Genomic DNA, 22,872 nt, shown 5'->3' with positions numbered 1-22,872 from the left:
CCCAATACGACGCAGCCGTCTCGACGGTTCAGTCGGGATTGATTTAGAGTTACTTTTATGTGCTTGTGCCGTGGAAAGCTGTGATATATCTTTATTAATATTACTCTTACTACAGAGAAACACTTCAATTGTCACTAATGAAAAGTACATCTCAAACTGTGCCATTCAACATCATCTGCACAATTAGTAAAGCTGAAACGATGAAAGTGCATCAGCGAAGATTAGACACCTCTCCAGTGTCTGTAATACATGCCTGTCAATCAAAGTGAGAGAATCGGGTTTAAAACTGGGCTTTTGTTCTTAATAGACAGGTTACAATTTTGTTTAGAGCACACTGTGTTGAGGAGAAAAAGCGAATATTTACACAGATTTCACACAGTGTCGGTGCAGGGTTGAAATCATCATTCTCCACAAGATGATGATTATAAACTTGTCCCTTTAAGAGAAGCATCGATACTAAAAAGAAATCCACTGCCCAAACCTATTTCTTTGAGTTTAATTGCACTATTTCTCAAATTTTTCACTCAACATTGAGTGTGTGGAGAAAATGCTGCTGCTGCCCTTTGTGTAACAAGAGCCATGTTGAACTTCCCGTGAATTAATATTTCAAGGAAAAATATTACATGGGTTGTATGCTAGAAAAACAGCCTCTGTCACAGCCGATATGCAATATTCAAGAGACCAGATCTAAAGCGGGCAAATAAGGGAAAAAAGCAACAATCCTTTCCAAACCCATCAATCCATCTCATCTCGCAGGCTCAAAAAACATGGCACCATTTTTATTTTATTTTAATGAGACCAGCGCACTGACAGAGGAACGCCAAACACAGAGGGCTCCAAAAACGTTAAACCTGGCTCAATGTCACCTGGTAACTCGCAGCATCATACATGCAAGACACGTTCCTGGTAGACACGTAAAAGTGCAATGGGCAACTCTCACGTTTGCATTGCAGTCTGTGAGACAGATTCATTTAGTAAGTTGTAAACCCCTCACTCATAGCATCACTGTACAAGCTGCTGACCAGCTTTCAAACTCATCTCTCAAGCCAAACTTCCTGCATCATACCTCCCACAGCTTCCAGCAGCACCACACTGTTCAGGGAGGCAGGGAGTCGGTCAGAGCCGGAGGTGTCGAGAGAGTGAATAATGACGTCATATTAAATCCAGCACAGCAGCACATTAATAAGTCTGTATTCATTTGAATGGAATAAACAATTTCGAACAGTTTTGGAACATTTAAACCGAAGCAAATATCAGGGGCATTAGTGAACTATTCCATTTATCCAGGTATTATAACCTTTTTAAGAAATGTTGTATTTTTAAAGAAGTTGCTGGTGAACACAGCTGAACAGCTCCTTTAAGGTGTTTTTTCATGTTTCAGTTAAGTGGACGGTTTGTAAAGAAATTACACTGAATGTTCAAAAATGAAATCATATTACTAAAAGGTAAAACTGGTTGAGAGGAATGAACCAAAATGTAACACTAGAATATTAAAATAAATGATAACGTATACTTTTATTGATTTGTGGAGTCAACTCTTTCCTTGCAGTTCCAGTTTCTCGCCTGTAGGAGGTGCTGAAGCCTCATCAGCAGCCCTACAAGCATCCCAGATGCCGTTTTTCCCGATACTTCACTTCACACGCATTCATGGACGAGAAAAACCATTGCATCTATGAAAAGTCATGAAGTATTGATAAGCAGCATCTGGAGGAGCATCCAGGTTAAATGAGTGAAGCAGAAATCAGAGAACAGGCGCTCAACAGTTAACGTGTAACTGTGAATTTCACACCAACAACAAACCATCCTGTGTAACAACAGCAAATGTTGAGCTTCCCATTAAACTGTGCGTGTTGCAGGGAAATAATCATGTGAGGAGGCTGGTGTGCACAACAACAATCCTGTGTGCATCCCTACAGCAACACAATCCCATCATATATCAGAGCCCCAGGTGTACGATGAGGCAATAGGAAACCCACAAAAAAATATGGCACCTTATGAAGACAAATGGGGCCCAAACTATCCAAGTTATTCTTCACTTTCTTATCCAGCAACAGCATAAAACCTCATAATACATGTGTCGACCCAAAGATAAATGTGCTCGGCCGGTACGGCAAAGTAGCTACTTCATAATTAAACAGACAAATAGCAGCAACACAAGAGAAACAACTGAAAATTTGACTCCAAACACTTTGCACAAGCAGAAAACACTTACCTTTGCTTGGCGTCTGTTTGCATAGAGTCAACACACATCTCACAGTCTTGCGTCACAGACTAGATAACGTTTGCTTGAGATTCATCTCCGCCAACACAACTCGTCCTCCGCAAAGTGTTCCTGAAGTAACATTATTGGACTGTCAGCAAGCCGGCTAATGAAGTTCTCTAAACATACAGAAACACATACCAGAAATTCTGATTTGATGATCCCCTGGGGCCGGGCAATAAAACAATTTCAATAATTATCACAAATGAAGTTTTTATCAACAGCAATATAACGAAAGTCAAATCAAGAGATATAATTCTAATGCATTGTTCAAGCACAGTGAGAAGGTATAACACATCGATCTACCTCAAATGTTTGTGATTCTTTGCTCATAAAGAAGAGATTAAAACCAATATGTGACATTTATCGTCATAATTATCAATCGACTATTATTTCTGGTCGCACAGCAGCAGGATAAAAACAAACCACACGACACTACTTCAACTTTTTAAGTTTAAAATTTAAAAATTTTCTCAAATAACTGCAAGTTGTTCCCTTCTCACACTGAAACATACAGAGTTAAAAAGCATCCTTAACATGTGATTGAAGGTAGTGAATATGTTTTCTGCATAAACACATGTGGTTGATGGTAAGTCAAATTAAATGATCTTATCCTGGTGTGGGTCTTCAGCAGACAGATGCAAGTTAAATGAATGTATGAAAATGTAGGGCTCAATGATACGGCATGAATACTAACAAGATACTGATAATTATCATGTAAATATATGAATGTCACATTATTATTTGAGGTCTTAAAGGGAGAACAATGGAGTCACATTCACTCACCTGCAGGTGTTTCTCCAGGTGTGTGAACAAACTTTACTCTGAGCTGTCACACCAGTTCACAGTCAGACTTCACAACCTGACGAGGTCCTGTTTCTTCATCCAGCCACGTGTCGGCTGCACGGCTGGTGTCACGTGGTCTCAGGTGGTCGCAGGTGGTCTGACGTGGTGTGAGGTGGTCGCAGGTGGGCGGGGCAGAAGAATAGAATGGGAACAGTGCGCATTGATTTGATTGGCAGGTGACAGGTGGTGAGAATTCAAACAGGGAACCAATCAGAGACAGTGAAGGTGAAGGATTTTGATTGGTCCCTAATTCTGGGTCAAAACTCAAGGCGTTCCACTCAGTGCTCCCCCTAGTGGCCTGGAGATTTTGCATTGTGTTAACTTGCTGCATTTCTTCTTCTGATGCTTCCGTTTTCAGGAATGTGTGTTTTTATCGATTGTTCTTTGTATCGCTTTGTATTTATCATTAACTTTTTTCTATTGACTTCTTGCTGTATGCTTTTCATTCGCAGCAACATTTACATTGTTGTATTTGTTTTGTATTTTGTGTTGTCTGTGTTATGGAAGTGGCATTGTTTCGGAAATTTCTGCACAGTAGAAATGTTTTGGCGAGGTGCACAGTGTTTGGCCTTGTCCGCCGCCGTAAAACCAATATAACAAAAAGATGCAAAGCCACAGATGGAATGTTATATTCTACAATTCTTTTTCAGTAATGGTTCCAGATTATAGATGGATTCATTTTGAATCAGCCTCTGTAACATCATTAAATGTAACTAGTTCTTCTTGCTGTACCCGAGCCCCAGAAAAAATAAAGACAAATAAAGCGTTGAAAAATAGTAACGGTGAATGAGCTTTTAAAACAAAGGGGAGAAAATGACAAAACTTAATAGTTTAAATAAATATAATCAAGGCCTTTTCTGTTCACATTTGAAGAGGCAGGAAAACACAGTTTTAGCCATAATGAACAATATTAGTGAAGGCTGCAGCTGCAGAGCTTTTTAAGCCTCTGAGCACAGACATGTCTCATTCTTTGTGTTTTAAATTGGTTCTGTCATCATTTTTCTGTCATGCTTTTGGTTCAATTTCACTCTGTTTGCAATTAAATTTGAATAAATCTCAAAAATGAGCAGCAACATAACTTTGGAGGGAGGTTGCAGAGGTAACAGTCAGACAAGTCGATCTCTTCTCTCTCCTGTTTCTTAACCTGAATAATGGATTTCATTGCCCCCATAACTATAAAGAGAGGCTTAGCTCATTATGGTCCATAATCCAATCTGTGAGCTCCCTGAATTGGCAGTGCAATGATATATCAATATCGTCCTTGGTACAGAGAGGGTGGAAATGCAACAAAGCAGCAGAGGAAATGTTAACAAAATCACTGCAAGGGAGGAAGAAAAAAAATATTTCTGGCTCTAAGTGAGCACCAGCTGGGAATACAAGGTTGTAGCAATGTTTCCTCAGTACTCATTCAGTTTGGCTGTCCACCACTGCATAAACATTTCCACCACTACCATGGCAATTTGATTAATGCTAAATACTCCAAGTAAAGCTCTTTGTTAGAAAATGAGCTTTCGGTGCAACTTGCACTGGAAAGAGGATTTACAAATTCAACAGCCACTGTGCAAAAACTATGGATGAAACAATATGTTGTGATGCACATCTAAATAACAAGCATCATTTCTGCAAAGACACAACAATGCATTGAAAAATATTAAAGGACAAATCACGCCCAACACCATGAAGAATTGGATGCACTAGGAAAAGGCACAGGGATGTTTTGTTGAGCTGTATTGGAAACATTCACCTTTAATATCCCTGTGACATAATGTATATGCTTATATTTATTTTATTTCCTCCTCACTGTCTTGGGCTTCACACAACGTTCATCAGAGTGAGCACTTACCAACCCACAGCAGAACCTAACATAGTGACAGATGATGTGAACATTGTTTTAGCACATTACCTTTTATTTAAAGATATTACACAAAAATAACGCTAACATAATTTTGCCCTCTAGCTATTTTGATCAAAAGATAATATGCAGACACTGTTCTCACCTGCCAACCAGTTAAATCCCATTTTTACCGATGAATATAACAGATTTAACACTCGTTTTATGTTTTTTTGGACCAAAATCATGAAATTCCATCCCAGGATATATCCCAGGTCAAAAAGCAGCTATTTGTTTGACTAATGTTCCTCTTAATTCTGCTGCAATTGCCCAACAATTTCAACCTTGTTTTGTTTTTTGAGTATTTACTCGCTAATAGGTCATTTAATTGCTCTAAACAAACGCTATCTCTCTGAAACACATTTCTGAGCTGCCCAGTACCCACATCCTTGAACAATGACAAGCTTTCAGAGAGGACAGAATTAAAATTCAAAGGCAAGGCGGTTCATTTTAGTTCCAGGAACCACTGTGTGAAAAACACTTGACTGATTTTAATCACATTCTTATTTTTTTTTTTTTTTTTTTCAGCTAAGAGCACAGCATGACTTTTTAAACCCTGGTGATGATTTTCACAGTGTTTTCATAGTGCAACAGCGCCATCTAGTAGGTTTCTTTAGGTGTTTGCAAGGTTCACTGAAGCCATTAGGTATTCACTCTAAAAGCCCTGCCTTCACAGAACTGCTGCAATAGCAAACGTTTATTTGCAGAATAGGCTTTTACTAAGAGCACTTTATCTCTCTGTCTTTAATACACTTCACTCAGTTGGGATTATTGCTGTCTACATGTGTCGGCGCTGTTCCGTTATAAGACTGAAGGGATGAACCACAGGATGTGATCGGCATTTGGCAAAAATAACAAAAATCTGTTTGCACATAGTTGCATAATTCCTCTCAGAGGGAGAAACTGGAAAAGTAAACAAAGTAAGTAAGAGTAAGATCTTGTGTCTGGTAGAGATGACCTTCGTTAGGATTCATAACTCAGTCACTTCTGCTGTCAATAATTAGTGTGTAATGAGACATCTGAAATTGAAATGAGGAATAAATTGGTGCCATTGAAATCGACACATTTGAGCACAGATTTATGAGACTTTATTTTTCAAGTCAACTTTATTTCATTGAGCTGGTTATAGAAACATTATGGACATTTCACTATTGATAATCAGGTGCAATAAAATGCTAAATCTTTTATTCTTGAGTAATATGTCTGTATGTTGTGCTTTGCTGCTCTTACACAGCGTACATGCTGGCCCTTACTGCACAACATTAGAAACTCAGGGGTCTTCTCTCCATCATGTTGCTCTAATGAAGCCATTTATACTAACAACAAATGTGGCCGTCCTCTTGCTCGTCTCTTTTATCAACTCCACTCACAGCTGGTGTTCAGGGTGTGTGTTGTGTCTGTGCATTTGTGTGGCCATCATTAAAAATGCATAGCATCTCTCAGAACGTTGTCCTGACAAGCCACTCATGCTCATTGGATATCAGTCATTAAAATTTAGCAGAGGGCAGAGCGCGGCCCGGGTGAGTGTCAGGTTCCTCATTCAGGCTGTGAATGAATTTTTTAAAGTGCGGTCTGCAGGCACCACCGCTGATGTCTCAAGGCTGCCGGTTACGCTCTGACACTGCTGTTGTCTGTCGTTGTCTGGTATCGTAGCTGAGGCGTGACAAAAGCAGAATCAACAATAACAACATGAGTCTCAGGGTGGCTACACTCATTCATTTACTGCTGGTTGTGGAGCGGGCAGATTCTGCAAAAGGTGAGTTTTTATTTGTTATCTTGATGGAGCAATGCTTAAACTTGAAAGGAGTGCTTTATCCTGCAGGTGAAGTTGGACCGCAGTTGATCAGATTTAAGCTTGTATTACATGCACAGAGGTTCTATAGGTTGCAAGAAAACTGTCACAGATAAGTGCAATAACCTTGGTTTACATCTCCACTCTGTGCTGAAACCTCAAAAGGTGTCAAATGTGGAGGAATCCTGGCGGCACCATCCGGCAACATCTCCAGCCCGAACTTCCCAGGCCCGTACCCGTACAACACTGACTGTTCCTGGCTAATAGTGGTGGCCGAGGGCTCCTCCGTCCTCCTCACCTTTCACTACTTTGAGCTGGAGTACCACGCCAACTGCGCTTACGACTACATCAGGATCTACAATGGCATATCGGAGGACGAGGGGAACCTTCTGGGGACATTTTGTGGTGACATCTCTCCACCTCAGTTCACCTCTTCTTGGAATGTCATGTCCATCATCTTCCATTCAGACCGGCACGTGGCCCACAGGGGCTTCAGCGTTGGCTACAGAAAGGGTAACGTGTCATTGTGTTTGATGCAATATGACATCAAACTAACTGGCTGAAACTTGATCAGACTTTTTCTGGCCTAGAAGGAATAGCAAACTTTAAGGCATTTGGCTAATACCTTGACTGTAAACCTCAACAAAACATTACACAGGAACATGACAAAGAATCTCAGGGCACATTTGAAGCTCTTTGTAATATAACGCTCACAATATCATCATGCTCATAATGCAAATGTTAGCATGCTGATGGTTAGCTGCATAGTTTACCATTTTCATCTTTATTTTGCTAGCATGTTTGCATCTGCAAAATAGCATTGGCTGATCCAAATTGGTCAAAAAATGTATTATGGTTAAATAAGGAGATTTAATCAGCAATACTAGAACAAGCTTTACAAAGTGGTGCAAGTCAGGGAAGTAACAATAATACAATCCAATAATAAAGCCGGGTGACGTGGGGCAAGGAGTCCAGAGTTGTGTCCAGATGAGGGTTGTTTCCAGAGGGAGAGCAGGGGATGTGTGGCTGGTTGGGAACAAGCTGAGCCAGCCGAAGTATGAATACCACAACCTACGCTAACGTTCTGGCAGAGAAGTGGTGAACAAAGCCAGTCCTTGCAGGTGAGCCGGATGATAGGATGATGAATTGTCGGAAGGAGAGGAACCAGAGACACCTAACCAGCAAGTCACTCTGTCAAACAGAACAGGGACAGGGCAAACATGAACAAACCCGGAAGTATCCACAAAAAAGTGCCAGAATATCTGCCAGGAAACTTCATATGTATTAAATGTCATGGCAACAGTTGTTAGATTAGTCACTCAGAACCACAACTAACAATCTTACGGTGGCACTATATGAAAGGTCAGGTGATCACCAGACATTAGGGTTCATCTCCTGGGGACCAACTCTCTTACTAAACCACATGAATAGGTCACCAGTGTTCTACCAATGTTACATGTAAATACTTATAGTTGTCCATCCTGTCTTGTAGACCAAATTATTTCACTTTTCCAGTTCTGTCCTCTCTAGAGGTTCTTGTAGCTATGAAGATCATGTGTAGTGTTCCTGTGTGCGAGTTTGTCTTCTTTTGTCTCCAGATATGTGTGGTGGAGTCCTCACTGGCCTGTCAGGTATAATCTCCAGTCCAGGCTACCCTGAGGAGTACAGCAACAACGCTGACTGCTCTTGGACCATCCACGTGTCCAACACCAGTGTGGTCACCCTCGTCTTCTTGGACTTTCAGCTGGAAAACAATGAGGGATGTAATTTTGACTTTGTCGCCCTATTTGATGGTCCGACAGTCACTCACCGGCACCTGGACAAATTCTGCGGGGCAGATAAACCTCCCAACATAGTCACCACCTCAAACCAGCTTCTGGTCGTCTTCAAGTCTGACTTCAACATTGGGGGACGAGGGTTCAAGGCGTACTATTACTCAGGTACCACGGTTTAATTAAGTTTAATTAAGTCTTCACACCAATGTACTGACATTTTTTATGTAACTGCAAGAATTGGTCAGTTTGCAACAATGTGAGTTTAGACAAACATACAACAAACATTGACAAAAGTCTGATTTATTCACCCATTCAGACGAGAGAGTTAGATTTTATGTAGAATAAAAGCCAAGTGAGAAGATGCTACATATCTGTAGAACAGCAAACACCTCTCTGCGGGAAAATTAATTTGACTAAAGCAAGAAGTAACTTGAACACTCGCACAGTAGAGATCGTATCTAGGTCCCACCGATACACACACTTGACCAAAGGAGAATCTGTCTCAGCTGTCAATCATTACATTTCAACCTGTTTTTATAGCAACAATTTAAACTAACAGGCAGAAATGAGCACATTTCACTAGATCTTGGCCGGGCACAGCGACCAGGTGAGCTGTTTTCCTATATTTCCAGCCTCTGCGCTAAGATAAACTAATGAGATGGGGGCTGTCGCTTCACATTTATTAAACCTGAAAGTTGTATCGATCTTCTCATTTACCTCTTGGCAAGAACGGAACTGAACTGAGCACAGTGTAGCAGACTATTATAATAAATACATTTGGCTAACTTGTCTGCTCTACTGTATTTTTCACAGGTGAATGTCAGCAGTTCCTGTCAGCTGTAAGTGGCAACTTCAGCAGCCCACATTTCCCCAGCATCTACCCAAACAACATCAACTGCCACTGGAGCATCACTCTGGCAGCTGGATATCGCATCAAACTCTTCTTCCCCGTGATGGACTTGGAGGATCGCAACAGTTTGTCAGACGAGTGCGACTATGACTCGGTTGCAGTTTATGACGGGGACAGTCAGACGAATGTGCTGCTGGGACGCTGGTGTGGCAGAGAGCATCCACCCTCTCTCATCTCAAAGGGTAACAAGCTGCTGGTGGTGCTCAGCACAGACAGAAATGAAGCTCACAGAGGGTTCACGGCATCTTATCTTGGAGGTAATATACTGAATTAAAGGGATAGTTCACCCAGAAATGAAAATTCACTCATTATCTCCCCACCACTATGCAGATGGAGGGCTGTGAGTCTAAAAAACACTAATGGAGTATCAGGGGTAAACAGCGTTGCAGCCAAATCCGAAACAATTGAAGTCAATGGTGACCACTTCTTCAAACGTATAAAAGCAACAGAAGAAAAAACATTAAATGCCCACGTACTGCTCCTGTGGTGTCATCCAAGTGTCCGTAAGCCCCGACATTCAAATTCAACTCGAAACGGCGAAATGGACACCATGTTTTTAACCTTAATGTCCTCTGTTATCCTTCTAGCCCAAAGCCGCGTTCACAGAATGTACAAACACTTCACTCACCTCTCCGTCTGCATAGTCGTGAGTAGAAATCGAGTGAATTAAAATTTTTGGGTGAACTATCCCTTCAAGCACTATATCTCATTTTCTGTGTTTTAGATTTAGATAACTTTCCCTCTACTTCAAATGTTTTCAGTCGAAATCTCAGTTTAACATCGTCCTTGATTATTGTCTGAAATGCTAAATGACCGTCTCTACAAAATACTCTTTTCCATGTCGTTCTCACAAACAGTATGTTGATCTTAAAAAAAGTCAACTGTCTTTTTTCCCCTACAATCCAAGTGGTACCTGTAAACGTTAGCTGTACAAGATCAGAATTCACCATTTTGATACCCCAGCAGTCCCTACCTCAGCTGGACCGTGAGAGCATCTACCTGGGAAACCCGACCTGTGCAGCCCAGTTAACGGCCACCTCGTATAAGATACTCGCTCAGTTTGTCAACTGTGGTACAGCCGGCCAGGTGACCAGCCACGATCTCATGCCTCCATTATGAGCAGTGATTCACGCTATAACAGTTTAAGACAATGATTTGTGCTTTGCCTCTGTTAAAAACTGTAACTCCTGATCCCACGCAGAAATTTCGGAACGTCACCATGCTGGTGAACAAGCTCTACATCGATTTCTCTGATGGGAAGCAGCATAATGTGCAAGAGTATAAGGTGCAGTGCGACGCCCTGCGGAAGATAGCATCGGTGTCCATCATTACGGCGGAGGAGCGTCGTCTCGAGGAGCAGGCCCAACAAACTGACAACAGTGGCGGCGGCAACGTAGGACAGCCGGAATCTGAGCCTCACGATTTGAGCGATATCGTCTTCATCAGCATCTGTGTTCTGGCTGTTATTCTCATGGTGATAGCTATTGTTTGGCTGGTGTTGCTGTAGTAATATATACTGTTCATAAAAATATTATTCAGCTAAAGAAAGGACTTGATGAAGTTGTTCTAGTTCAAATCATATTTTATATAAAAAGGTTCAACAACAGTAGAAAATCAAAGCATCTATCAACAAAAACATCATACATGATCACGACAGATTTAGCATTATCATCACCACCAACAATAAAATGTATTTTCTTCAGTATGAATTATGCACAGTTAAACAACAGTGCAAGAGTATGTGCCACAAAATGTTAAAATATTTTGTATTTCCTTTGCAGAAAATAAAAAAAATGTAATTTGAAAAAAACTATTTGTGTGTGCGTCTAAAAACTTAAACCAGAAGTCTGTGACATGCAGTCAGAGGCACAGCCTTGTTCTTCTTCAGCTATTTCTTATATTTAGAAACCAGCTGGTTAACTGAAAATGTCTTGTCCTTCACTTGAGCTCGGATCTCAGGGTTGTGCTTGAAGGCAAACACCAGCGCTCGAACAGTCCGTCTGTATGAACCACTGACTAACCGGGAACTCTGGTGAAACACTTCTCTCTCCATGACGTCTATAAGACCAGAGTCCTCCTGTGAGTCAGAGAGATGAGAAGAAAACTCATACATTACTTCAAACCTTACTGTTACGTTCATATGCATGTTTTGGAAAATCAAATATGTGATTTGAAAAAGGGGGATGATTTGAGTTGCAAAAGGAGAAAAGCAAAGATTTCAATTTAACTCTACAGAGTCTTAAACAGTGATGAACACAGAAAGTGCTGGATCTTATTTGATGGGAGTTAAAATGTTCAAACTACTGCATCAGAAAGTGTTTTCCTAAACTAAAGGAATCATTGAACTGCGAAAAATTGCAATCTGTATGTGTTTGATGGGATTTTACCTCAGATGCCCCCCACAAGCTAGGTTTTATAGTCTATCCATACTTCATTCTCTTTATTCTCCATTAATTTATACTCTCATGATTTCACAACCAGCAGTGGAATAAAAAGAGGAGTTGAACATAAATGCTTTTACTGAGCTGCTCTTCCTCACCTTGACCTCCAGGGCTTCAGACATTAGTCTTCTGGCGTTGCTCCTGAGTCCTTCGGATTGTTTGTCGGAGCGCACCTCAATAGACGGCTTATTGGAATTCTCCTCGACGAACGTCCTCCAGTCGGTGTAAACCTTTGCTGCCATTGAACTCACCTCAGGGTCCAGATGCTTTCGCATTTTGTTCACAGTGTGACCTTAGAGGAGACAGATTTTCATTTTGTGCTTAGCTGTGTGAGTTGGATAACCTGGCAGGTACGAGGCAAACACTTTGAATAGCTGAGCTGTAACAGATCAGTGAAAGCTGATTGTTCATTCTGTGGGTTTAAATTGACTCAGCAAACAGGAAATAAAATGCTAATCCAACATATATAATAGAGCCTGACCGATATAGCTTTAGGCCCATATGAGCATTTCACAGATATATATTTATATCAGCATTTATGTTTGCTAATATGAAAACTTTTAAGCTGTTTTCAGACGTGAACTGTGGACTCTACAAAGGTAGTCTGGATCCTCTCACTTGGACGTCAGTGCAGCATCTTTTAACAGGCTGAACAATGCAGAATAGATGTGCATTTGTGTTTATATTTTACATTCAGAAATATTGACCTATTTCAAGGTCTATTTATATCTTTTATTTATGTTTCCTTATGTTTCACAGACAAGCAGAAATGTGTCCAACATATTGCTATTGGACATTTTCATGGTCCCAGAATTGTAAAAGCACGAGGCCCCAAAAATGACATATGGTCAGGCTGCAATATTTACAGTGACATTTATAAATATTTATGAGGATGGCATTATTCCATTACTCAAAACCCACCTCATCAGAACTGCTTTTCCTTTTTTGTAAATAATTATGTGTGTTTAACATTAATGGTTCATTTTAACCTGTGTGCAGCGTCTTAGAGCATTGTGAAGAGTGTGTATTGTAGAAGGGGATATATGAATGAAATCCATACTCAGGGAAATAAGGATGTTTTGAATCGTACCTATTTTGGTGGACCGCAGCACCTGAGTGGACGGGATCTTCTTGCTCAGCTCTGTCAGGGCCGTCAGCAGGTTGTCTCTGCTCTGTTCAGGAAGCTCCAACATGGCTTTGTATCGCATGATGTCCTCAATCACCACCACCCTCTGTGAGACACACATTCAGTGGACATGAGGACATAAACCAGTCCCCCTGCGGTTGCACTGATTTAACCACAACTCACCCTTAAAGACTCGATGGTGGTTTGTTTGTAAACCCTCTCGTTGCTTTTAGATTTAGCAGCCGGTTCTCCTCTGGGGAGCTTCACCACGAACTTGTCCATCTTCAGGAAGAGAGGCTCTCTGGTTCGAGAGCTAAGTTCAAGCTAGAAAATGCTAACCGCTGTTAGCGTTACCGAGCTAGCTCTGTCATTTGAAATGAAGTATCTCAGACGCTTGGATCAGCTCGTACAAAGAGATTCTAACACACTCCTCCCGTTAATGTTCGTTCTTCCAGCGGCGACGGGGAAAAAAGTTCTGTTTGGTAAAGAGCTAACAGCGGACCAGATGCTAAAAACAGAGGAGGCTAATGGTGCATTCAAGGGCTATCGGAAAAATATAGAGAGAGTGATTGAGAGACAGAGATTGATTGATTGATTGATTGGTTTATAATAGCATGTGACTCCTGACTGGACAGATGTGACAGAGAAGAAATCAGTCGAACATGTGAGGATTCAGTACTGACTCGTGTCCTGAGAATAAAACAGCTGTCTGTGTTTACATCCAGGTGCAACTAACACGGTTTGTTCTGCAAAGGATTGTGGGGCCGCATTTTCTCCCCTTTCCTTTCATCGACGACGGTGTGATGGTTCCTACGCTGAAGGAGATAAGCTAGGAAGCAATGGGGCTCCTTGTCTTGCCCTTCAGAGAATTCAAACAGCTCGTATTATGGTCATTTCATGAATTTACCCGGAGCCCTTAAACATAGCAGAACGCAAACCTCGCAGAGTCTCGCGCGATAACGGAGCGATTAAATAGGCGGAAGTGCAGCGTCGTGTTTGTTTAGGTTTTTTACAAGATGGGGACCGTGTCCTGCTTCGTCTGCGTCTCTGGACTCTTCGCGCTCCTGTGCAGCTCGTCTTGCTCTGCGGACGTGTTCAGCAGCGTCCTGGGAAGCAGCGCGTCCTGTCTCCGGTCATGTGAAATGACCTACAGTCTGCACACCTACCCACGGGTGAGTGTTGCCTCCCCGCTCGTGCTAGCTGCAGCTAACCGACGCGCAGGCCTGCGTGGCTCATTGTTTTTAAAAGAACAAGCTGCCGTTTGCGTCTAACGTGGAGATGCGCCATGTTTTCCAGAGGCTTCGTGCTCACATCGCCCCGTTACTGTTTTGCAGGAGGAGGAATTCTTCGCCTGTCAGAGGGGCTGTCGTCTCTTCTCCATCTGCCAGTTTGTCCGTGAGAGCGAGGATCTGAATCAGACCAAGTCCGAGTGTGAATCCAGTGAGTCATCACACGTGTCCTGTCAGGCCAGCGTGCTCCCACAGTCAACACACACTTTCAAAACACACGACGAGCCTGACGTGTACACACTCCACCTCATAAGGAGACCTGCTCCTAATCAGCCGTTTGTCCTTTTGTCTGTAATCCTGTTTCACCATGTGTCCCTTCTCACCACCTCTGCACTCCTGCAGCCTGTCAAGAAGCCTACACACATACTGATGAGCAGTATGCATGTAACCTGGGCTGTCAGAGTCAGCTTCCCTTTGCAGAGCAGCGGCACGAGCAGGTACGAGTATCAAACACTCTGCAAGAGAGAGGAGATAACACTTTATTGATCACACACTGGGGGATTCATTCGTCACAGCAGCACACAAGTCAGAATCAGGCAAACAAGAGAATTGGAGAAGGTATATGGTGATTCACCCTATAGGTATAAGAACGAAAATAGAGAATATGTACAACTGTGAACCCAGAAATAGTTTTGTATTGAAGTGTAGTGACACAGGATGATGGCACAAGGATTTAATATATATATATATATATATATATAAATGATAGGCAGGTATAGAATCCACAAAAACAACAGTGTTGACAGTTTGGTTTTTTGTTTTTCAGTTGGAGGCCATGATGCCAAGGATTCACCTGCTCTTCCCCCTCACGCTGGTCAGAGGATTTTGGGATGATGTCATGAGTCAGGCTCACAGCCTTATCACCTCCTCATGGACGTTCTACCTCCAGGCTGATGATGGCAAAGTTGTTATTTTCCAGGTACAGAACTTAAAGGTCGAAGTGATTTAATGTCATATCCGTGAAGCAAACACGCCTTATCCTGTTACTGTGCAAATATAATCAAGGAACCTATTGCAACAAATTCTTGTTCTTTGTTTAACAGACTGAACCACAAGTCAAGTTCTTCTCCCAGGTTGATCTGGTAAAAGATGTTAAAGAGGAACCAGAAAAGAGCCGTAAGCCTTCCTTTCAAATTTTCTTGAATTCCACTTAAGGGGTAAAACTAGTGATATTTTCTACCTGTCTTCTATATATTTGGTTGTATTTGTCAGAGTATTAGTTAAGCTATTTATATATTTAAATAATATAAATAATGGTTTATCTGTAAAATATCAAGACTCGTTAAAATTTGTATTCATAAGGTAATAATGACACATCATTGCGTAGATGCCACATCATTACACTGAATCCCCCTTTTCCACATTGGAGAATGGGTTCTGTTGCAGCTCAATGAACATTTATACAATGTTACTCTAGTGCGAATACTGAGGACATCAGTGGATGTGTTGTATTCTGCAGGTTGAGCTCTGAGGTGCACAGCCCTTATGACACATCTTTGATTACAGGACCGATTAGTTAAGTCTTGACTGGTTCACTGAATGGCTCCAAGGTTCCCTGATGCAGACTAACTGGCTTTATAACCACAAACATTTTTTTGTTAGTCTCACATACACCAGGAGTAATGTTTTCCAGAACTAACTTTTACTTCTCAATTTCTAGTCCCTTCGTTTAGCGACCCAGTTTACAAAGAATACCATCGCGCTTTAATCCAGGAGCGGGACAGAGACATGCCCGGGGACCGCAGCTATGATGAATACAACCTCTTCAGCTGTCTGTCAAGGTCAGTTGAAAGAATCTGTATCAAGCATTCACTTTGACTCTGATAAGCATTTAGAGGTCGCTGTGGAGCAAATCATTTCACCCATTTCAAAGTTGTATAAAATCAATATGTGGCAGTCTGTGTTTAAATTGTAGCCAAAAATGGATCAATGTGTATGAAACTGAGAATTGTAATAATATGTATAGGTCTGGACAGGGTTACTCAGTAGAGCCAGACAGAAGATCTCATCTCAATGGAACCACACAAACAAGTTATTTGTACTTTTCTTGTCAGGAACCCATGGCTGCCTGGGTGGATCCTGACCACAACTCTGGTCCTGTCTGTGTTGGTCCTGATCTGGATCTGCTGTGCCACTGTAGCAACTGCTGTAGACCAGTATGTACCTGCTGAGGTAAGTTCTGTGCAGTCTGTGGTTAACATGCAAGCTCAATTTTGCAAAATGTATGTACACATAGACGAGACTGTATTAGCTCAGCATATAGAAGGTAATGAGGAAACGGCCAGCTCTGTCTGTAACACAATCTTTTTTTGAGTCTTGTTAAATTACCTTTGCAGATTAGTTACTTTTATTTGTTTGTGATTTCCTTCCTGCAGGCTGTGATTTTCTTTAGGACTAGACTGACACTCATCAGTCCTCTTACGAGAGGCACATTTAAATTCACCACGTTGCACACACTCATAGATATAGACCCTTAAACATGCCTGATTTTTTTTTTCTTTATTTATCCAGATCCATTATAGATACTCTGAGAAATTGTTTTTGTCTCCAACATATACCACACCCTTCCACCAAGTTTCATGGAAATCTGCCCAGTAGTTTTTATGTAATGCAGACAAAAACATCACCTCCTTGGTGGAGAACATACAGTGGACACTGCTGTAGACCTGCTTATAGTGATCACAGATATAGTAATCAACCATTTATATGGATCAAAAAGCTTTGTGACAGAATTGCTCCTATACAACTGCTATCCAGTCACAATGAGTGCAAGAGTACATGTGTTGGTGCGAGAGACAGGCTGACTTAATGAATACATGCGTGAAGCCATGAAGAAATATTGTACTTAATAAGAAAAGTATGAATCGATATATAGCTCTCTCTCGTAATGTTTTTCTTTCTTTCCTTCCCTTGTTCCTAACATTAAGCCGAGTCAGTGTTATACTGCCATGGCCTCTAAAGCTCCCTCAGTTTCATAGAGGAGCTTTGAGGCCGATTTTCTTGCTATTTGTATTTCAACATTTCAGTAATTTCCTTTTTGGCTCTCAGAAATTGAGCATCTATGGTGACAGTGACTGTATCAAGGAGCAGAAACTGACTCCATATCCAGCCTCCTCCCTGCTGATCATCACCTCCACAGGGCCAGAGGAAGAGGCAGGGCCACTCCCTTCCAAAGTCAACCTGGGCCAGTCCGACATCTAGAAGCCAAAGCTGTAGCAGAGAAGGGACATTTTCCTTTATGAATTATCTTTAGTTGATTTTTTTTTTATCCTCTGGCACAAGACCTGTACTTCTTGGGCTTGTAACAGGATCAAGAACTTGGAGAACATTTTGTATAACTCATACGTCTTGTCTCCCTTTTAAAATTGGAGTAATGAAAATAAGGTTTTTTTTCTGTATATTGTTATAATTGAGGCATTATAGTAAAGTGATGACTGTAGAAGTCAAATCGGTTTTGGGTTTTTCTCATGTGTGCATTAGGTGTGTACTTATTTTACTGAATAATGTTTAAATTAACTGCTTGACTTGAACTGATGCAGGTTTCACCCACAATCTCAACTCTTGGTAATATGGATTGTGCTAATGTTGCAGATTCACAGCTGTTCTTATGTTTCTACTGCAGTAACTTCCAGAATATATTGAATTGTACAATAAAATCCTATGCTTTTGATCTTAACAGTGATGGTACATGCAGTAGGTCCTTCCCACCGTTTTCTATTCTTGTAATGATGGTTCAACAATAAATACAGTGGAGTGAAGTTGTTTGTATGGGTGTGACTTTATTTCAACCATTACACACACTGTAGCTAACATTTATTATGCTGTAATTTTCAAAACACAGTTACAAACTGCTTTACATAGTTGAAATTGGATTCAAATGATAATGACTAAAGAAAATTAGACCTGGGATGAAAATAATACAGAATTTAAAAGTTAAAATTTAGCAGTGCTAGAACTGAGGAGCCTTGTCTGCAATGAATCCAATGAATCACTTATTTGGCGGCCTAAAGATGCAGAACTTTTGCTGAAACTTGAAAGAAAGAATTTTACTTATCAAATGGTTTTCACTTAGGGGTGTGCCAAATTGACTTTATAGCGCCCCCTGAAGTGCAGGCCCTGCGGTACCTCTTACTAAAATGCACTAAAATAGTTGGGCATGTCTCATGACGAGATGTACAAAAAAGTCTGGGGGACCTTTATTCCAAACCTAACAGAAAGTCAGCTGTTGAACGTTGTTGCATTAGCAATTCACCAAAAGTTGATTCTCCATTTTTACAATTGATCACATTTTTGGGGGCTAAACATGCTCAAAAAGTCACGAAACTCATTACATATGTTGGAACACGGTGTAAGAACCCAAATAGCTTGTGACTCCTGTAGTAGACCCTCAACAGCTGGACAATCTTGTAGATGAACCCTAACAGCTGCAGACTGCTGTAGGTCCATGAGGTCCTCCTCTTGACCTCTGAGGTGGACCTGAGAGCTTGAATTCTGCTTCTACTTCTGTTCCATCAAGGCCAGAAACCAGAGGAGTTTATCACTCTAGGTCATAGGTCACCAATAGGCAGGCCATAGTCGGGACCCAGATCTATTATTCGACTTTGATGCAGGCATTTCACAACTTTTTTCGCATTTATGGTTGTCTATAACTTACATAGCATTTGTTCTCTTTAGTAGTAAACCCTGGCAGCACGAGGTAGAGCTTACTTCTCTCAATGAACAAGAGAAAGTGGGAAACAAAGAGGAAAGTTTGTTTAAGCTGTTTAGTTGTTAATATTTGTTTAGATTGTTTATATGTGAAATATAGTTAAGAAAAAGAAAACTACACCTTTTAATTAATTATTTCTAAAATTAAGCACTTTATTTTAAGATGCCTTTTTCAAAAGCTCTTTATTTTGTTTTTAAATGCAAACCCTATTTTACTTGAAACGAGAAAATAACTAGACTTAGAGTACCCTCCAGTTCAATGTGAAAATTAATAAAATTGTTGAAATTCAATTGAATTGTTTTTTATTTGGTTTTTGACTTTATATAGACATTTGACAAACATTGATACTAGTTATACAACTACTGAGCTACTTCAAAATATATGGCACTGAATCATAACACATTATGTAAGGAAATTCTCTCTCACTCGACGTCTTTGAATTCCATTTGAATACCCTTGATCCAGGTATTCTGACTTCTTTAAAAAGGTTTTGGGTGGAAGTTGTAGAAGGGCTGTACAAACTCGCAGTTAATGTTGCAGCTGTACACCAGTCCATTGGTCAGGAAAGACTCTAAAATAACGAAACTCACTACAAGGGTAACAATAAACAAAAACCATTTCAGAAACCACAGAAAATTAGGTTTTGTCTTTTCCTCCTCCTGCTGAATTGATATTTTCAATTCCTCTTGCAGATTGAGATGATTATCCCTGGTTTGCTCCTTGATAAGATTTAGCTGAGATTCCTCCACTTGGTCCTTTAGGTCACAGACTGTTTTCCTCAAATCATCTGTGAGTAAATGCTGCTCCTCAATGGTTTTCTCATAGTCAGCAATTTCCCTGCTTTGCTTTGTTATGAGCTCATCTTTCTTGAGGATGAGCAGATCTCCTTCCTGAAGTTGGCACAGAACATTTTGCTGTGATGTCTTCAGCATTTTGTTCTCTTTGTATTGTTTGTCTCTCTGTGACTTACGTTTGGCCAGGTCATCCATAAGTATTATATTCTGCTGCTTTAGGAGTTTTTCTTGTTCGTTTCTTTTTTGCAGTATGTTGGTCAACTTGTTGACTTCTGCCTTTTTCTTCTCCATCAGAGATTTCACACAAGTCAGCTCATGTGTTCTCTGAACTCCAACCTTGATGACTTCCTCAGCATCATCTAATTTGTCTTTAAGAGTACAAACCTCTGCTCTCAATCTGTAAATCTCTCTTTTCTTATGTTCATTCATTGCCTCAAGTTCACATTTCATGAACGTTTCACGTTCATCCTTATGTCTCAGACTTTCCTCTCTCTCCTGCAGACTCTGCATTCTCACCAACAGGTTTTCTTCGATCATCTCCAGCATCTCTGTCTGTTTCCCATTTTCAGCCAACGACTCTAAGGTAGTGCAGTTGGAGTATTCCTGCTGTGTATATAAATTCAACAGATTTCTGTTGTCCATCCTCAGCTTCTTTACTTGGTTGTCAAATCCAACCACCCTCTCTGATACTTCATCACAGGTACTGCAGTTGCAACTCTTCTGCAGATTCAGAACTCTTGCACTTACATCGTCTATCTTTGTCTGTAATACATCAAATGCATCCTCAAATTCAGCGTTCTTCCATGTTAGGACTTGGTAGATAGTGCAGTGGTTCATTTTCTTTCCATCATGCACTGATTTCATTAGTATTTTGTTCTTTGTCTGCAGCATCCCTGCCATCTGCTGTATTTCAACCAGCTTCTGTTGTAGCTCTTCATTATTGATACAGACACAGCTGTCCTCAAACACGGACGCTTCTCGAGACTGTGACATGGAAATCATTTGTGTTGTTTCTGTTATCTCTGAATTACTCAGAGAAGCGTTGAAACCGTCCTGTGCCATACTGTTCATACTATTCATACTGCTGTTTCACTGCCCGCTTGCTTTAGATGAATGATCTCTCAGACTTGGTTCTTCTTCTTTGGGGCACACAAATCATAGGACAAAGGCACACAAAATCAAAGGAATGGGGCGGGTCACAAAATTATAGAACAGTGGCACACAAAATCAAAGGAGGGGGCGGGTCACAAAATTATAGGACAGGGGCACACAAAATCAAAGGAGGGGGCGGGTCACAAAATTATAGGACAGTGGCACACAAAATCAAAGGAGGGGGCCTGAATCAAGTATAAAGAAGCGCAAGCAGGGGTTACGATAATCGTACAAAAAGTAAAAAGTTGTTCTTTTTTGTGTGTAATACAATAGGGAGGGAAATGTTTGGGACAGGATTAGGAGCATTAGGGGAATCAGAAGGGAATGACAGTATCACTGAAGATGGGGGAGAATGCAGCAGTGTCTCAGGAAGAGAAGGCAGAGATGATAGCGAAAGCACTTATTCAAATCCATAGTTCTGATAACGTATGGGAAGTTGCCAGTTGGTTGGAAAGAGGCTGTGGTTTTTCTCTTTAGGAAACCAGGGAAGGATTCATTATGGCTGTGAAGCACAAAGACGTGTGTTTTACAATTGTTGGACTTCAATGTTCTTGATGCATAGTGATATTTTTCAAAATAAATGTTTCATTTAAAAGAAACTGAAAAGAAGATTCTTATGGCACTTGACAAGATGGTTTTGTGCCAGACCCGTCGCCAGACCTCAGTGTTAAGGGGGGCATATCAAATGCATGGGAGGGCACCATTTTTTCTAGCCATAATCCTATACTTTATTCGCGCAGCACTGATAACGTAACCATCACGTTAAACATAACCAACAGCAAAATGACCAGCTATAGTCTTCATAATTTAAAGTAATAAATAACATTTAAGCAATGTTATCCACAAAACACTTGACTATGCAACATAGATGTAACACCAGAACCGTCTCTCAAACTGAAAAAGCACAATGGCGGGTGCATTTTATAACAGTCAGCAGAGGGATATGCATTTCCATTATGCACACGCACGCACGCACGTGTGCATACACACACACACACGCACTTTGAACCTACTTTTAGTGGAGGCAGCGCTGTCCTCTCTCCAGTCCATCCTGTGTCAGTACAGTGGGAGGCGGCGTTTCTCCGAACTGAACCTCCTCATCAATGAATCCTTCCACTGGGACTTGAACCTGTGAGTGAGGTCCTTTTCAAAAGCGAGCTGAATAAGCTGGGCCTTGTGTCTGTGCAGCATACTGCGCCGATGCTCTGAGAACACCCTTTTGAGCGTGGAAAATGAGTTTTCACATACTGCTGTGGAAGCTCCTAAAGTTAGGGCAAGGGTGTATGCTGTGACAACAGTCGGCATAGCCTGGAGTGCACAGTTGAATGTGCGTAGGATGTTGGCTATAGTCCATTTTCCATCTTCGGGGGGAACCGGGGTGTCAGTCATTTTCTTCAACAGGAACTCATGGGCCACAACATATTCAGATTCAACCACGTCAGCTCCAGCTAATTCCAGTAGAGGGGTTACCTTTGATGGGTCCAGGAAATTTTTCTCGGCCTCTGGGTTCAAAGCAGCCAGTGCGCTCTCCAAAACGCGCATCCATCCCTCCTTGCACAGCATCGATAACACTGTAAAATAACCTCTTGAACTCGGTCTTTTCGTCTATGTCACTCTGTGGCTGCCCAATTGTTTCTTCAACTGCAAATTCACAGAGGTTCTTGTTTACTGTCTGTCTTCTCTTGCTTGGACCGGGCCGGTCGCTGGCACAGCCCCGCTGGCTGTGGCTGGAGGAGCGCGGAGATCCCACAGCGCAGAAAATTCATTTTCTGTGCGCAGTGTCTTCACACAGTCAGAAGCACTGTTCACAAGTGTCCCCGCAGTGAACAAGTCCATATCTTCGGCTTGTAGTAGTCTGTTCGGTGGCTCGAAAAGTGACAACAGTTTC

At 41.3% G+C, this 22,872-nt stretch overlaps 3 protein-coding genes and 1 long non-coding RNA gene across 4 annotated transcripts in view; 2 read left to right on the top strand and 2 right to left on the bottom strand.

Moving 5' to 3' along the window:
• LOC109642216 (uncharacterized) overlaps nucleotides 1–3,235 on the bottom strand; it is a 49,315-nt gene extending 46,080 nt beyond the window's left edge. Inside the window, exons 1-2 of the long non-coding RNA XR_002203642.2 lie at nucleotides 3,047–3,235; nucleotides 2,213–2,379 (exon numbers count right to left, since the gene is read on the bottom strand). This is a non-coding gene — a long non-coding RNA (uncharacterized lncRNA). The remainder of the gene's footprint in view (nucleotides 1–2,212; nucleotides 2,380–3,046) is intronic.
• Nucleotides 3,236–6,548: 3,313 nt separating this feature from the next.
• On the top strand, nucleotides 6,549–11,040 carry cdcp2 (CUB domain containing protein 2). The gene is made up of 6 exons (XM_020111547.2): nucleotides 6,549–6,753; nucleotides 6,955–7,302; nucleotides 8,388–8,729; nucleotides 9,378–9,731; nucleotides 10,382–10,560; nucleotides 10,676–11,040. The coding sequence occupies exons 1-6, from the start codon at nucleotides 6,687–6,689 to the stop codon at nucleotides 10,979–10,981; spliced, it is 1,596 nt and encodes a 531-aa protein (XP_019967106.2). The 5' UTR covers nucleotides 6,549–6,686; the 3' UTR covers nucleotides 10,982–11,040.
• Nucleotides 11,039–13,360, bottom strand: tceanc2 (transcription elongation factor A (SII) N-terminal and central domain containing 2). Its single transcript, XM_020111569.2, has 4 exons — nucleotides 13,225–13,360; nucleotides 13,006–13,147; nucleotides 12,014–12,207; nucleotides 11,039–11,551 (listed from the first exon to the last, which is right to left on the bottom strand). Exons 1-4 carry the CDS (start codon nucleotides 13,321–13,323, stop codon nucleotides 11,363–11,365), a joined length of 624 nt encoding a protein of 207 aa, XP_019967128.1. The 5' UTR covers nucleotides 13,324–13,360; the 3' UTR covers nucleotides 11,039–11,362.
• Nucleotides 13,361–14,057: 697 nt separating this feature from the next.
• tmem59 (transmembrane protein 59) lies at nucleotides 14,058–18,088 on the top strand. The gene is made up of 8 exons (XM_020111558.2): nucleotides 14,058–14,213; nucleotides 14,376–14,481; nucleotides 14,673–14,767; nucleotides 15,097–15,249; nucleotides 15,374–15,446; nucleotides 15,991–16,111; nucleotides 16,385–16,502; nucleotides 17,379–18,088. The coding sequence occupies exons 1-8, from the start codon at nucleotides 14,058–14,060 to the stop codon at nucleotides 17,529–17,531; spliced, it is 975 nt and encodes a 324-aa protein (XP_019967117.2). The 3' UTR covers nucleotides 17,532–18,088.
• Nucleotides 18,089–22,872: the final 4,784 nt, after the last annotated feature.

This window comes from Paralichthys olivaceus, chromosome 16 (assembly GCF_024713975.1).
Source record: "Paralichthys olivaceus isolate ysfri-2021 chromosome 16, ASM2471397v2, whole genome shotgun sequence".
In the NCBI taxonomy this organism is placed as follows: domain Eukaryota; kingdom Metazoa; phylum Chordata; class Actinopteri; order Pleuronectiformes; family Paralichthyidae; genus Paralichthys; species Paralichthys olivaceus.
The sequence above is the reverse complement of the archived record's forward strand: the minus strand, read 5'-3'. Positions and strand labels throughout refer to the sequence as shown.